Source organism: Neofelis nebulosa, chromosome 8, assembly GCF_028018385.1.
Source record: "Neofelis nebulosa isolate mNeoNeb1 chromosome 8, mNeoNeb1.pri, whole genome shotgun sequence".
NCBI lineage: Eukaryota > Metazoa > Chordata > Mammalia > Carnivora > Felidae > Neofelis > Neofelis nebulosa.
In genome coordinates, this window is record NC_080789.1 from 16,390,456 (window position 1) to 16,407,824 (window position 17,369).

Sequence of the window (17,369 nt, forward strand, 5' to 3'; positions counted from 1 at the left end):
GATGAGCATCGAAAGACATGCACAAGAATGTTTATGGCAACACTATTCACAATGACCCGCACCTGGAAACAGCCCCAATACCCATCAACAGTAGAGTGGACACAGCCCTGACATACACAACGGAGTACTGGTCAGCAAGGAGAGTGAACGATCTTCCATTACCTGGAACAGTCATGGATTATTCTTACAGTGTTGAGCTAAATGCAGCCAGCCGGACACAAAGAAGATATACTGCATGATTCCATTTTTAGAAAATTGGCAAAATTTATCCCTGATATTGACCGATATTCATCACGGAGGATGTTCAGCCTGGAGGATGTAGTCTTGCAGGGGGTCAGCCCTGTTGTTTCACCATCGGAGTGCCGGCTCCCTATTTATGAAGTAGGGATAATGTTAATTCCTATCTCGTAGGATTGTTAGGATTAAAGGTGACAATCCATGGCATGCAGTAATTGTCCACTAAATGTTAACTATTGTTATCACAAATAAGCCTTCTGAGGAAGGAGAGATTACCATCTGACAGGGAAGGCTCTTGAGGGGAAGGGAGCTCTGGTCTATTTCTTAGGCCCAGGATCCTGGGTGCTGCCCTGTCCCTTGCTCCGTCTATTTATGATGGTTCTTCGCAATGTTTGGGCATATCTGACTCCTCCCCGCCCCCCCCCCCCCCCCAGAACTCCTTGTGGGCATTCAAGGCCTCTGCGGCTCATTCATAGCCCTCCTCTCCTTTCTTGTCCCTTAGTTCCTAGCACCTGCCAACTGCCGCTGGTTCTGCTCCTGTCTCTGCCCTGGCTCATGCAGCTCCTTCTGCCTGGCCTGCCTTCCCCAGTCTTAACCTGGTCAAGTCTTCTCTCAAGTGACTCCCCTCCCCTGCCCCCCATGCCATTCCCATCGTGGGTACTTTACAGAAGTGTATCGTTACACTTAAATCCTGGATCTGCAGCAAATGGACATGGCCCAGTGCTGTGGGCTGACTCAAGTTGAGCTAAGTTTCTATTCAGGGTTTTGATTTTCCTGGTAGGCCTGGCATGTCAAGGGCCATAGTTTTCCTTACCATTCTGGAGCCACTGGGCTTCTGGGTAAGACTGGCCAAGAGACACAGGCTTTCATTTTTCAGAAAGGAAACCCTTCCCAACTGGTGGAAAATAAGCTTTTGCTTAGTGACTAATAACATAAACACAGACATGATTTCTGGGCTTATAAATAACCAGTTGTAAAAGTGCCCAAGGGAAGCGGCCCTTTTTGCCAGAAGAATGGCCAAGAGTTCCTATCACCTCGCTGATAGTGACCTTAACGTGGGCAAGGAGTCTGGGGCCAAGGGCACGGAAGCTGGTTATTCTTCAGGACAGACCCCCAAGGCCTTGCTCTTTCTTATATGTTAGAAACCCTGGGCTCTTCTGGAAAAAATAGTACTTGATCTCTAAGGCCCTTCCTGCTTGAAAATTTTGTGATTCTGCGGCAGCCACAACACGTTTTAAAGAGCGATGGCAGCGGGGAGAGCAAAGTTGTAGGGTTTTATTTTGCAGGAGCTGGCTAAGAGGCAGATGAAGTAATTCTGAGGAGAGCTCCCGTTTATGGAGCACTGGCCGAGGCAGCACGCTGGAGGAGTAAGACCCGTGAGCTCACGGAGTGCCCTGTGTTTGACTGATGATACCAAGGGTCAGGGGGTTCACGTATAGGTGTATTAGTGTAGTGGCTAAGAGCGTGGTGTGTGTGGTCAGACTGCGGGCCTCGGCCTGGCTCCGCCTCGGACTCTGTGGCCCTGGCAGTTATTAACCCGGGTGAACCCAGAATTTCTCACGTGTGCAATGAGGATACTCATAGGACCAAAGCCATATGACACAATTCCTGCAAAACACTGATGAGCTCAGTGCCTGAACACAGTAGCCTTCAGTAAGCGCGCTATGACCAGGAGGGACTGGAAGCTTCATACATATCACCGTGTGGCCTCCTTGGTGAGTCATTGAGGTACCAAGTCTGGAACTGTTGTTTGCATTTAGCTAATCTAGGGTTACAATCAGGGCCTTGACCCTGAGGCTTGGCTGTGCTGCTTCCTGTGGGAGGGGTGGGGGTGGGGTCGCAGAGCCCAGCGTGGCCACTTGGACAGTTCTGTCACCCGCTGCCCGCAAGCCCGGCCTGCAACAGTTGAGGGGCCGATTTTATCACTTGGATATTATCTCGTTCACCCATTGTTCCCCAGCTCCTTCCTCTGGATGTCAGTAGGGGTGTTGAAATGGCCAAATCAACCCGCCAAACTCAGAGTCAAAGAAACCAGACTCTCCTAGGGCGGTAGAGCATTAATTAGCATTTTCCAAACATTTTGCCTACGTTTGATCGCAGAACCCTATTTTTCCTCCAGAGTCTCTTGCAGGACTGTGCTCCACAGCACATGCATCTGGAACCGTTCCCCGGCCCCCCTCTAAATACAGAAAGTCAGCTGAGGGGCAAGAGTGAAAGGCAGGAGACCAGTGAGGATGGAGCCTGCAGAGCAAGGGGTGGCTGGGGACGTCAGACAGGACAGAATCGAGATGTATTTTAGAGGGAGGCCTAGCAGGACTTACTGATGGAAGCTGTGTAGGAAAACGTCCGGTGCAGTGAACTGTTGAAACGAGTGTGTTTATGTCTGCATGATACCAAGTCAGCCGACTGGAAAGAGACCGAAACGGTCCTGTGTCTGTACCAGGCGAGTGACCCACACCTTCTGATAGTCACTGAGGGGACCAGTGGTTTGGCCTCCCCTGGGGACGCATCAGACTTTTGTGTGTAGGGGGGTGAGGCTCCTTCTTTATTCCCCTGTCAGGGAACCTTCCCTCTTTCTTCCTTCCCCACCTTTTAAAATTAGAAAGCCCGCCGTCCTGTCCAGGACATATCGCTCCATCATTTTTGGAGCCTGAGCCGTGTCTCCCGAGGCAGCTTTTCCAGTTTCCAAAGTTTATTGTTAATGAAAAGGGCACAACAGGCTGAAATCCCTGGCAGGAGCCAAGGCTGCAGGGTACCCCGAGGCCAGCAGACGCAGAAGCAGCCAATTTTGCCTGGCTGTTCTCCTTCCTCCTCCTCCTCCTTCCCCCTTCATTTTATCAGAGACGTTTGGCTGGACTTGAAGGAGCCAAGAAGGAACTGGAGGGGCTTGAGCTTCTAACAGCCAGTGACAAGGTGTGGGAGGACAGAGGACCCAGGCCTGGGGCATGTTCCAGTTCCATTCCGTTCTCATTGAGTGTATCTGGGAGTCTGGCTCAGTGCTAAGGCCCTGGGGTCCGATAATATCAATCGTCACAATACTAGCTAATGTCACTGAGCACCTGCCATAAGTGCAGGCCTTGTTCTCAGCATTTAACAAACCCAGTGTCAATAAACACTCCCAACAGTTCTAAGAAGTGCTTACTAACGTTATTTACATTTTACAGTTGACCAAACTGAGGCACAGAGAGGGCGGGCAACTCCCTCAGAGTCACACAGCAATTAAGAGGCAGACCCAGGAATCCTACTTAGGCATGTCTGATTCTAAAACCAAACGTTTTATGTCTAAAAGTCCAGACTCACAGTCCAGGCAGAGGAAATGGGTATGTAAATCAGCACATAAATGTATGCGGTTTGAAAGTGATACACGTATTAAGTAGCCACCGTGAGGGGCAGAGGGAAGCAAAATAGAAGCCATATTTGAGTTCCATCTTGACAGATGGGCCAGAGTTTCCCAGACAGGTAAGACAGGGAGGAGTAAAGGCAGGGGGAAGGAGGTGGGAAACAGCAGTCATTGGGGGGGGGGGGAGGGGGGAGAGAGAGACAGAGAGAGAGAGAGAGAGAGAGAGAGAGAGAGAGAGATTGTGAGAAACGACAAATGGTCCAGCACTGGTGGACATCAGGGGCCTGATGGGGGAATGGTAGAGACTGATGACATGGAGGGATGTAGGCAGGGGTCCTTCAGGGACGGTCTTGGGTACCCTACAAAGGTTTTTATACCATGTCCCTTGGGAGTGATGGCTTTCAAAACAATTATTCTTTATTTTGTCTTTGCTCAAAGGATGTCCATCTTTGTGAAAGCCCAGTGGAGCCCAATAGCAGCAAAGTGGCTTTGGTGCAGGTGGTGTCGAGGACCTAGTGCCTGTGCTTTGTGGCCTCCCCTGACCAGCACCCATGGGCATCTGCTTGATGCTCCCTCCCAAGGACTTAGTCTGGCAGAGTGTGAACATCACTGCTAGAGAGAGTATCAGGGTTGGGGAGAGAGAAGCGGTTACAAGTGTTTTGGAAAACAAGTTCCCTGGTTGTGTGGGGGTTGAGTAGGAAGGGGCTGAATCAGGGAACCCAGCCTGGTGGGGGGGATTGCAGTGGTCCTGACATGCCACCACATTAGGCTATGTCATCACGGGTCCTCACCAAGGCCAGAAGCCAGAGGTGAGCCGTGTCCCAGTCTGGCAGCTCAGCCAAACTGTGCAAGTCTCCGAACTTCTCTCACTCGCAGTGTCCTCATTTTTCAATTACTGGTATTTCCCTGAAAGTTTGCTGTAAGATCTAAATGAGTCAGTACATGTGGGGCACTCAAAACTGTACAGGCGCCTGGCACAGAGTAAAGGCTATGTAATTATTTACTGTAACTGTCCAGAACGCATTTAGGAAGTTTTGAGCTCGCTCATTCGATAATTGTTCATTGAGCTCCCATGTCAGCGCTCTGGGTGCTGGGGATACAGCCGTGAATGAAATAGACCAACCCTCATTTACATTCTAGTGGGGGTGACTAAATCAATAAATATGCAGAATACACGGAATAGGGCTAGGAAGGGTCCACAGGACCACACAGGACCTGGTGGGCCACATTTGGAACTTTGGGTTTTATTTTGAGTGAGATGGAAAAGTCTAGAAGGTTTTGAGCAAAGAGGTGACAAGTCCAGCCACCCATTTTGGGTTCAGAGTAGCTCGTGAGGTCCAGGTCGCTGGTCCATATCGAATGGTTAATGGATGGTAGTTGTTTGTCGTACAGGGGGCTGTTCTGGTGGGCGGGGCTTAGGAAAATGATCCTGATCAAGGGCAGGGGGCCATCAGAGGAGAGAGACACCTTTCCCTTAGGGTTACAGAGGTGTGTCCAGTAACAATAGCGTGATGTCATCATCTACCTGGCTGGAACACTCGCCCAGCCCCTCGTGACGTGGAATGGCCTGACTGCTGTCTCTTGGCCCCTGCTCAGTGACATCTCCGTCGTCCTCCCTCGCACCCTCTGCGGTCATAAGTGAGCTTGTTGGATAAACAGGGTGTTTGTGTGTTGCCGTTCCCCCCACAGTGTTTGAGAACAAAGACAAGATTGTGATCATCATGGAGTACGCGAGCAAGGGGGAGCTGTACGATTACATCAGTGAGAGGAGACGCCTCAGCGAGAGGGAGACCAGACACTTCTTCCGCCAGATCGTCTCCGCCGTGCACTATTGTCACAAGGTACGGCTGCGCCCCACCGGGGCTTTGCTCACAGATGGTTTTGATGGTGCCACATGATCCTTTTCATAGAATTCAGGTGATGTCTGTTCATTGTCATATGCATGGAGAGCTTATAAAATAGAAGAAAATCACCATCCCCCGTGATTCCAGAATCCAGGCATAGCCCACAAGTGACACTTCAGTGCATTGCTTTCCAGTCTTTTTCCTCCTACTCCTAACATCTATTTTTTAATTCGAATTTCTTATTTTGAATGATTTCAGAGGTACAGCAAAGTTTCCAAGATAATACAGAGAGCTCCCATTTGCCCCTCATTCACTTTTATCCTAATGGGAACATTTGACATTACGGCAGTACATTTGTTGAAACCGAGATACTAACATTCAGGCATTGGTGTTAACAAAACTACAGATTTTATTTAGAATTCACCAGTTCACCGCCCCCCCCCTCCCCCCCCCGATGGCCTTTCTCCATTCCAGGATCCAGAGCACCACAGTATATGTATTTTTTATATTGGTGTCTTGCCTTTTCACTTAGTATTTTAATGTAAACCATTTTCCCACATTACTAAAAATTCTCTGTAATTATTGTGATTGTTGGCCATTTAGGCTGGTTCCAATTTCTGGTTAATATATTGTAGTGATCGCTATCTTTATATATTAACCTCTTCCACTCATCTGAATGATTTACCTGAGGGATATTCCAGAAGTGGCATTACTAAGCCGCTGGTTGTGAACTTCCTGTGCTCTCGGTATCTTTCCTCACATAGGTTACACCCACAAAGGTTACGTACCTACACGTACGTTTTATTGCAACACGCCTAATGGGATGTGCTCATGATACAGCCAGGTTGGGTACCCTTTGTCTCTGGAGAAGGAAATGAAGGGCACAAATGATTCCAAGACGTATTTCAGCCATCATTGTTACTAATTATGTTAATCATGATCCCATCCTATTCATGCTGTTTATTTCAGGAACATTCTTTCACTTTGAGGACAATAGTGACTTGAATCCAACATGGCGTCCAAAATAGAGTCAGCTTCTTCATTCAAATGATTGCCACATGGGGCCTTCTGGCTTGTTAAATATTCTGGTTAATTGAGAGTGGCTCTGTAAGTAATTAGAAGATGATTATTCAGGGGCGCCTGGGTGGCTCAGTCAGTTAAGCGGCCGACTTCCACTCAGGCCATGATCTCATGGCTCAGGAGTTTGAGCCCTGCATCAGGCTCTCTGCTGTCAGCACAGAGCCTGCCTCAGATCCCCTGTTTCCTTATCTCTCTGGCCCTCTGCTGCTGGTACTCTGTCTCTTTTTCTCAAATTAAACATTAAAAAAATTGAAAAAAATTTAATAATTCAAATCTAAAACCTTTAATCCACATGAACACTGTTGGACTTCACTTTGCTGACTCCAAAGGCACCGATCAGATCAAACAGTAGTTTATGCTTTATCATCAGGCATCATCTTAAAGCACTACAGATCATATTTTCATTATCTGTAATGGGTGAAGACTTAGGCTTTTGTATCAATGGGGCTTTATCAGACTCATTCCATCTTACTATGAAAACTAAGAATGCAATAATATAAACCAAACTACTCCCAATATTTAAAACTAGAGAAAAATGGGGTAGCTTGTATTCTGTATCTTTCCTCCAGGAGCCTTGGTTTGTATATTTCTGAATTCAAAACACATCCTTGAAGTTTTGTGTTAGAAAAAGCGTAGCAGAAATACAACTTTTGTGTCTTCAGCCAGTGCTTTTGGGGATATTAGGAACTGTCAGATGGAAAGAAAAATAAACAATAAAGCACCAACTATAAACATGCAGATTCTGAACTAAAGAAATCTTTTTTTTTTTTTTAAGTTTATTTATTTACTTTGAGAGAGAGAGAGAGAGTGCATACGGGAGGGGCAGAATGAGAGGGAGAGAGAGAGAATCCCAAGCTTCCGGCAGTACGGAGCCTGATGTGGGGGCTCATATTCGCAAACCGTGAGATCATGACCTGAGCTGAAATCAAGAGTCTGAAGCTTAACCGACTGAGCCCCCCAGGCTCCCCTAAAGAAATCTTGAATGAAATACTAACAGCTTCTAGCCAGTTGGTTTGCTTACAACAGCAACTTCGATTGCAAATGCCCTTTATGCCGAATGATATTAAAAACTTCCTCCCTGCTGTTTGTGCACCCAGCCCAATGTAGCTGGTTGTCTCCGTTCCACCTCTCTGCCCACGCCCACCCACCTCTTTAAAAGATCATTGGGTTTTACAAAGGATCATGAGTACTAGTTGTTACTGCTGTATAGACCAGCAGTCTGTTGGTTAATGACCGCTTTTTACCCTCTGTAGGCTAGCAGCCTGTCACTGCACTTCAGCGTCCAACCTTGCCAAAGTTGGCTTGAATGGAAAGGTCACGTAGGATGGCAGGGACCCGCTTTGGTCAGTCCAGCGGCTAGGGTCTCATTGGCCCCTCCCACCGCCTCCCATCACCTGAGTCCTGCCAGCAGAGAGGGACTTATTGAACCTTCCCTCCCAGCTGCTTAGGAAATTTCCATGGGGGTGTTACTGTTCTGCTCTGAACAGATCTGGATTAGTTTCATGGGTCAGAATAGATTGAGCAAGTCCCCTTTCCAGCCTTGGGCAGGCAGGCAGGCAGACAGACAGACAGACAGACAAGCCAGGTCTGTGAGCCCCACTTTCTGAGTCTCCAGCAGAGATATCTGCTTCTTCCCTGGGAAGCACACTACAGACAGACATTGTTTGTCCCTGCCTGCGACTATATTGCTTTCACACAGTGGAATTACATTCCGACAAAGAATCCCCCTGCTGTTTTACAGGCTCTGAGGGAGAATGGATTCCAGTCATTTTTCCCTTAACCACACAGCAAGTGACTAATGCTCTCCTGTCCCTGGTCATTGGCTGGCGGAGAGCTTCATGACAGTGAGAAAGGCCCTGAAGGATGGAGGCGAAGACCACCGGGCTGGCGCATTTCTTTAATCTGTCAAATCGTTCCCTTTGCTCCCCGGCTCCTGCTCCCTCCTTCTTGATCTCATCCCAGCCATCCCATTCAGTCCCCTGCCTGTGTTCTTGTTTCAGAACGGTGTGGTCCACCGGGACTTGAAGCTGGAAAACATACTGCTTGATGATAACTGCAATATTAAGGTAAAGCTCGTGTCTCGTTGATTGATAGTACGGAGCCTGGGGATTGTGGCTGGTGGGGCTCAGGCAGCCCCAGGCTGCAGCCCAGAAGTCAGGCATCAGGCGGCTGCTGGGTCCTGCCCTGGCAGGCAGGTGCAGGCAGTCATGGGGCTTAAGCCATCAGTTCAGTTCCAACACTGAAATTCAACAAGCATTTCTCCAGCTCCAACTGGATGCCAGACATTGATTTTCACGCTGGGATGACTACAATACAGTCCCCGTCCCCAGGAAGCTCATGGTCTATAATCATCGCCATAAAAACACTTAGGACAGTAACAGGTTGCACGTGTTACTGATATGCAACTTGCCTGATATCACTTCCATTTAATCTTCCCAACCCTGTGACATGGGCACTGTCATTTACGTCATTTCACAGATAGGGACGTGAGGCACAGAGAAGTTAAGTAACCAACCCAAGGTGACACAGCCCTAAGTAGTGGAGTTGGGGTGTGAGCCCATGTCTGCGTGACTCCTGAATGCTTGAGTTGCCAGCAGGGTCCCAGGTTATGGAAGAGTTGGAACTCCTTCCCTGCCACCCTCCTGTCACTGCCATGCCGCCTCCGTCACCCTCCCAACCCTCCCACCCCCGGAGCCAGCCTTGGGACTGGGCAGCTGCCAGACAGGACGATGGCCTGTGCTGCCGGGAAGGAGCATACCATCAAGGGATGGGTGTACTTTTACGGAGAGTGTTATTGCTGGCTGCCGCTGGAGCTGAAGCAAGCTCTCCCGGCCAACGGGGTTCACGTGCCTCCTGCGGAGCTCTCTGAATGTCCTTTTGATCACGTCTGCAAAATAAGCAAATACGGTTTCAAAATAAACGGAGCCCGCCGCATGGGTTTCATTATGAAATGGCCTCAGTACTCCCGCCACCAGGGGATCCCTCTAATTGGCCGCTGGTGACGTTAGTGCCTCATCCCTGGTCCTGGGACAAAGCATGGGAATGACCTCGCATCGTCCTCTCTTTTTGTTGCTGTTGCTTTCATTTGAGGGGGTGCATCACAGGGAGACTGTTTCCTCTCTTGGAGTTTGGATTCTGTTTGCAGATCATGGTGGCAACCATGGGTTAGCATCATCCTTTGAGAGGCTCTCAGAAGCCATGTTAAGGTGACGTCTTGTTTTTGCGAGTAGTGGACTGTGGTCACACATTTCTGTGTTAGTCCACAGAATAAGGAGGGAACAATTGGTCAAACAATTTCTTCCTAGGATCAGGCGGTGCAGTCTCAAGGTCTCTCCCTTTCTGGCAAAGTGGCTGGATTATTCTCGTTGGAGCACTGACTGTGTGGTTGGAAAATTCTGTCCTGCATGGCTTACTAGCTGTTTGCCATCGGGAAAGCCACTTCATCCTGCTTCTATGACTATAAAACGGGGTAACCGTGATGCTCACAGGCTTGTTTTGAGGACTAAGCAAGATACCCCGTGTGTAGCTTCATACATTGCTGAGCACCATGCAGTGAGTCAGGGTTCAGAGCGGCGGCTTCGGAGTTGGGTAGCCTGGAATTTGAATTTGAACTGCAACTCTGCCCCTTACTAATGGCAGTATTTTGGATAAAGTACTTGCCTAAGCCTCAGTTTCCTTGTCTGTCAGTAGGGATGCTGGTCCTGTCTTTGGAGGTTGTTGTCTACTTGTCCAAGTTTACAGTGAGTACTTCCTGAGCAATTACCATGTGCCATGACTTGTGCCCAGTCCTGGGGAGTCCATGGCAAATGTGAGGATTTTAGACCATATATACTCAGAGCACTTGGCACTCAGGTCTTCGTGTCCGAAGCACCTGTGCAAATGGTTGGCCGCCAGAGAGGACGTTGAACAGGGAGTCAGCTGCTGGGAAGGTGCCTGTGTCCTGGGGAGTGGTGGCCAGGCCATGGCTAGATAATTGGGTTCTTGTCCAAGGGACACATTTCTTTTTTTTTTTAATTTTTTTTTTTTCAACGATTTTTATTTATTTTTGGGACAGAGAGAGACATAGCATGAACGGGGGAGGGGCAGAGAGAGAGGGAGACACAGAATCGGAAACAGGCTCCAGGCTCTGAGCCATCAGCCCAGAGCCCGACGCGGGGCTCGAACTCACGGACCGCGAGATCGTGACCTGGCTGAAGTCGGACGCTTAACCGACTGCGCCACCCAGGCGCCCCCAAGGGACACATTTCTAAGGGTTTGTGCCTTCCACCCTGGTAACTTTCTCAGCGATTCGTCCTGCCACCTGCTCTGGGAGCTCTCGAAATGAAATGTAGTCTTTACAAGGCCTGGAATGTGAGCCTCTGGCTTGGGGATTGGCTTCTGTGGGACAATGTGACCTCTTGGTCCCATGATGTAGTCCCAGAAGTGATAAGGCACATAGCTTCCTATGGAGTCATAGAATTTCCCAATGGAGGAGAAGAATAGTTAGAATTCTGAAGGCAATTGTTCTGGGAACAATGGTGCAGGAGCCCAGGGGAATGGCTCATGCAAATGAGCCATAGGGCGGTGGTGTTGGGCCTCAAGGCTCCCAGGACTGAGCCCTTCAGTCTGCGCTCCCTGTCCTTTGTGTAGGTGCATAGCAGACGCACAGAACGTTAATAAAATTGAACTGTCGGTCATGTTTTTTTTCCTTGTCTTTTCGTTAAGAATCTCTACTCCTGGCATTGCCCAAGGTGAAACACACAAGCATGGGCCCACGCGCGCCCCTCCCCCCCACATCCGCACAGAAACCAATCCTCCCCATTCCCCAACACGAATTTTTCCTTCTGCTTGTTCAAGGGATGCTGCTAGGATCTGAGAATCCTAGAGCTTGAAGAACGTTGAGGGTCATTTTCTGACCCCCTTGTTTGCATGATGAAGGCCCAGGAGGTCTAGGTGACATGCCCATGATCATGTGCAGTGAATCCATGTGGGCTTTCTGTGTCTCTGTTTCTGCAGAGTGTGGCCCAGCACTTGCCACACAGCGGGTACCCTTAAGCTGTTTGGGTTTGGGGTGAAAGGATGACAGCCAGGATTACAACTCCCATGTTTGACTTCTGGGCAAATTCTCTTTCATCATTTCACACGCACTCCCAAGGTTTTTTTTTTTTTTTTTTTAAATACGTTTCAGCTGGTGTTGATTTGTCTTCCGGCTGTATCTGCCTGGCTCTTCTCTTCCTGACTCAGCACTTTGCTGGAAACATACTTAGAAAGGGCATTGGTGGCAGAGGCAGCAGACACATGACCACACACCGGCCTCCGTGTCCTGGAGAGCCCGTGGCATCAGCGTCTGGACCGGAGGGAGAAAGCCAGCGGGATAAGAGCAGCCAGGTCCCTCTCACAGCCCCCGCTGGTGCCTCCCTAGCCTCGATTCCGATTCCTTCTCCGGGATTCCAAGGCTGGGGGTGGGGGGAGGGGGGCTTTGGCCCAGGAAGCCTCTAAGCATGCTACTGGTTTAAATGTGACCCATGCCGCTGCACTTTGGTGTGAGCCAGGTAACTCGTTGTCCCCTCTTCTCTGCCTGGTGTTGATTTGCAAAGGGCACATCTGGCACTGGAAATTATTTATCGGGCCACTGTGAGAGGGCGTGGCTTCTAAAAATATTCACGTAGTCTGTTGGCAGAAAGAATGAGAGCAATGTGCCTCTTTGGGTTGCATTCCGTACTGCGGAGAGGCCTGTTAAAGCCTCTGTGGAGTAAGCCTATGTCTACTAAAATAGACGCCCGGCATAGCAGTAATTTGCAATTAATAAAAATGGGCCAGATTCACATCCCACTCTCTGGGAGAATGGAATGCTGACAATTCCCATAGAAGGGTCCTGTAAAAATGCCTTGAAGTAAGAGGTCCAAGCACTGGGGTCAGCTCGCCTCCTCAAAGAGGGCTGGGAATTTGGTGAGCTCCCAGGGCTCAGAGTAGAGGGGCATAGGGGAGATGGCCTGTTGCCCCTGATGACAATGGACTCAAAGCGGCTGCGGACAAGAAAAGAAATTTGAATGGCTAGGGCTAAGATGAGATAGAAATCTCTGAGGCTTCACAAGGCCAAATGGGGCAGCTCAGGATATGGCCTCTGGGCTTTGATTACATGCGCGTGAGAACTCTGCATTTGTGCATTAATTAATCTGTTCATTTGTTCACTCACCCATTTACGTGTGTGTTTGTGTATATGTGTGTCTCCGTGCGTGGCTGCATTCACTCATCTATTTCCGCACTTGTTGAGCAAATTGAGTATGTCCTATGGGTAGTACATATTCGACCACAGACATGTACTAAGTTCCTACTGTGTACCTGGCCCCGTGCTGGATGCTGGGATTTAAGAGTGAACCAGAGGGCCAAGTCCTTATCTTCTCGGAGCTCGGAATCTCACAGTTGTTAAACCAGCATAATGAGCCATGAGAAGGATGTAGGGGTGAGTGAGGAAGATAAGGTACTGAATTTGACCTAGAATTCCAGCTGGGGACACAAGCAACAGACGAACAGATATAGAATGTAATTGTCTGGTGGTGAGGACAATCTGGCTTTTGCACACGTGGTTCCCTGTTTGGAATGCTCTTCCCACTGCTCTTTGCCTACCCCTCCTTTCAGTCTCAGCTTGAATGCCTCTTCTTTCAGGAAGCCTTCCCTGATCCTCTCTTGGCAGGACCAGATGGCCTTGCTATGTGCCTCATAGTGCCCGTATAATGTGCTCTGGAAGTGCTGAGCAGGAGGTAGTGATTCTGTTAATTATAAAAGGACCAAAAAGCCTTTGCTGAGGCAGTGGTGATTGAACTGGGTTTTGAAGGATGGGTAGGAGTTTGATAGAAATGTGCTGACAGCCTTCTACAGGGAAGGAGCAGCAAGCACAAGAATAGTGCACAGAGGCTGGGAAAGGAAAGTGACCTTCACTGAGCCTCTGCTAGAAGCTGGAGTCCTGTGCCGGACCTGCCACATGCCTTACATCATTTGGGTCTCAGAATGTCTCCACTGGGGTGGGTCTGATTATCCCCATTTTACAGGTGAGGAGGTTCCTGCAGCTTATATTGGCAGTGGGGCTGGCTGCAAACCTAAGGCCGCCAGACTCTAAACACCCAGGCACCTGATAAATTCTGCCTTCTACCACTACTACCCAATCTTGCCCCAAATCTAGGCGAGCGTCACACACGGGCACTTTCTTGGCCTTTGCTTCAGTCTGCCTTGCCTTGTCTGGAGGCAGCTTGTAGACAGTTGTTCCTAGGAGGGACTCTCCAAGAGCTGTTGGTAGCCACTGGCCAGGCTGCCGGAGTCATGATGGCCAGGGCAGCTGTGTCGGGACACCCCAGTCGAGTGCGTGGTGAGCCGTGATGGGTTGCTCATTAGCATCCCCTGAGAAGCTGCTTCTCGGAGGTGCTCTCAGTTAAGAGCTTTCCCAGGTCACTTGGGATTGGTCATCTCCCAGCTGGTGCGGAAGCTGCCGACCCGCGGACCTCAGTGGAGCAGGGAAGGATTAACGAACCGCCGAAAGTCAGTGCTGGTAAGCAGTAGGGCTGGGATTTGAACCCAAACCCTCAAACCCTTCATCCCTTCTCCCGTCATGCAGAACAGCCTCCCACCCTGGGCATGCCTATTCCAGAAGCGGGTGATGGTAATTTCCCTTTGGCTCTTTGGTGGGCACTGTTTCTTAGCAAACAATTGTTAAGCAGACCAAACCACCAGCAACATCCTGACGGCTGTAATCTAGAGTCTGTCGTCCCAGGACTATTCCAAGGGCGTCTCGTGCCCGTTCTTCTCTCTCACGCAGCTTTCCGAGGTGGGTTCTATTATTAGTGCCATTTTGCAGGTGAGGAAACTGAGTTACGTGGCAGGTCCCACCCATCACCCACCAGTGCCACGTCCACGGTCAGCCCTAGATTCTTCTGATCTGTCCAGTCTGCTGCACTTCCTCTTAGACACTGCAAATGACCGTCAGACCATTGCTTCCAACACCCTCCTCGTCAGCATTTTCCCCCATCGTTTACCCACCGGCAAGCAGATACTTCCTTTTTCATCCTGTGAGCTCACAGCGATTATTCACAGAGACCCAGGGTTAACCGCCGCCCCTCCCCTTTAGGTACCGCGTATAAGTGGACCCATATAATATTTACCCTTTCGTGTCTGGCTTGTTTCACTTAGCTGGGAGTCTTCAAGGTGCATCTGTGTTGTCGCGAGGCTATTTGGAAATGTGAATAATCACTTCCTACCGTATCTTTCTACCTTTGATTTTTATCCAGCAGGACATCCCTCTAGAATGGCTTGATAATAACAAAAACTCCAAAAATTAAGGACCTGCGTGTTGTCGTCTCAGATTCTTTTCTGGGGCCCAGGCTGAACGGGTATTGGCCCAGTGTGGGGACGTGATTTTGAGCCGATACGGGGCAGAACAAGCCCATCACCAGAAAAAATTCAAAGTAGTTACCTTCTCCAAAGGTTACTGATGTGTCGGCAAAATACGGCTTTAATTCGGTTATTTTTGTTTTATTATGTTTAAAATCACTATTTCCAAAATTTCAGGTTTTTCAAATTTCCCAGATTTTTTGTATTACACTGTCTTCATGGTTTCTGCCTTTCCCTCGTATCTTCTGTGCTATTTTACTTCATATTTTTATTTTGTTCCGTTCACTTGTAAAAAGTGTATTAATTTGAAAAAGGGGCCTTAAATAATTTCCTGAACTGGAAAGCCAGTGTTGTTTTGAATATCGTGAGGTTGATAAAGCTATGGATACAGATTTAATGGTGGGGAGCAAATGTTTATGGAGGCCCAACTCTGTGCCAATGTCTGTCCTAAGCATTTTACATACTTTTTGTCATGTAATTTTCACCATGACACTGTGGAGGTGGGTACTGTTCCTAACTCTATCTTATTTTATTTTATTTTATTTTATTTTATTTTATTTTATTTTATTTTATTTTATTTTATTTTATTTTATTTGAGAGAGAGAGAGAGAGCATGACCTGGGCAGAGGAAGAGAGAGAAAGAGAGAGAGAGAGAGAGAGAGAGAGAGAGAGAGAGAATCCCGAGTAGGCTCCTTGCTGTTGGTGCCGAGCCTGGCACAGGGCTCGATCTCATGAACCTTGAGATCATGACCTGAGCCAAAACCAAAAGCAGGTCGCTCAACCGACTGAGCCACCCAGGCGCCTCCCTACCTCCATTTTACAGATAAGAAATTGAGGCTTTGAGAAGTTTTAACCAGTGGCCATTTCTGCTCTTATAGTCGATAGACACTCCCAATGGTATGAAATCTTAGAGCTGGAGGCTAAGTTTAGGTGGTTCAAGGTTTAAGAACTCTGTGTGTGTGTGTGTTGATTAATATTTCTTTTCCGTTGAAGTGCCAAGAACACGGGGCTAGTCTACATTTCTATAAATCTTCTGTCAGTGGCAATGACAGTTTTACTGGGCAAGGCTGATAAGCATCAGTCTGAGAGGACGGGAGGGGTCCCTAACATAAACATGCTTTTCAGGACAGCTGCACAGAAAGCAAGGGCGCCCAGACTTAGAGAAGTCTGGTGCGAGTGTGTGCGTGCAGGGATTTGCACGCCATGGTCGTGGGTGCCTCTCACGCATGTATTTGGCAACCGTGGGCATCACGGGGTAGGAAGGGGATATGTTTTCCTCGGGACGCACACTGCGCTGTGTCTGCACCTTGCCTTGGCTGCAGTTGCAGAGGCCAAAGCCCTGGGACTTCGGGGCAGGCCCCAGGGCATCCAGCCATTCCCTTCCTTTCCTGATCCACAGGGCACATTTCATAAGCTTCCAACCAACTTCCTGCAAGCAAATCGGAGGCCTTGATAAGAAAGTGGAATTCAGGGCAATTAAGTGCAATGTGAGCCCAGAGAATGCATTTTCTGAGCGTGGTTATACACCAGCTGCTTTCAATGACATTCCATTCATTCATTCAGGGACAACTTTTAGAAAATAGCCTTATTCTGGGGGCTGCATTCAAGACAGAGCCTCAGCGCCACTGGGGCCAGGCTGAGCTCTGGGCATGTGAATCACTCAGCCTATTTATAAGCCCCAAATGGAAATCGGCTTGGAGAATGGCAGAAGCTCAGCTCGGAAGGCTGGGGTGAAGCTTGCAGATTATCGGGGGGTGGTCTTGTGCACGCAGTGGACTGAAGCTTTAGAGGCACAGGGTTTCCATGGCTGCCTACTAGTCCGCTCTCCTGAGATGCATCACCTCGTCTCCTTAAACCCGTTTCCTCATCTGTTTAAAGAATTGTGTTTAAATATCCATAACATGAAATTTGCCACTTTAACCATCTTTTTAGCTGCACAGTTCAGTGGCATGAAGTACATTTGCATTGTTGTGTAAATGGGGTTTTGGATGAGATTAGAGAAGGGGAAAGTGCTCAGAACAGTGCTCGATACTTGGAGGTTGTTCAGTAAGTGGTGCAAGTTTCTTCCCCTCCTTCCCCTTCCCCTTCTTTTTCTCCTTCCTCTTTCCTTTCTTCCTTTTCCCCTTCTCTTCCTCCTTCTCCACCTCCTCCTCCACCTTCTTCATTTTTCTATTAATTACCTTGTGCTTTTCAAAATATTTTGCCTATTGGCGTGGCAAGTATTCGTTGGGTGGGGAGGGAAGACGTGGAACATGCAACCTGCCTCAGGGACTGGAGTCTAACAGGCAAGGGAAAGTTATATATACGGCATGTGTGTATATATACGTACATAAATGTACAATATCTGTAAATATGGGTGTGTATTTATGTGATGTATATATTTATGCATGATGCACACACGCATACACACACAGAGAAGAGTACTGCCATAGAGGGTAGTGAAACCAGGACAGAAGACAGTGATTCTAAGGGATGTGCAGTACCAGAGAAACAGGGTTAGGTAAAAC

The 17,369-nt window shown here is 48.6% G+C and overlaps 1 protein-coding gene across 1 annotated transcript in view; it reads left to right on the forward strand.

Moving 5' to 3' along the window:
* The window catches only part of NUAK1 (NUAK family kinase 1), a 70,746-nt gene that overhangs the window by 44,878 nt on the left and 8,499 nt on the right, over positions 1–17,369 (forward strand). Inside the window, exons 3-4 of the mRNA XM_058741537.1 lie at positions 5,267–5,418; positions 8,502–8,567. Of these exons, the coding sequence (XP_058597520.1) occupies positions 5,267–5,418; positions 8,502–8,567 (218 nt within the window). The remainder of the gene's footprint in view (positions 1–5,266; positions 5,419–8,501; positions 8,568–17,369) is intronic.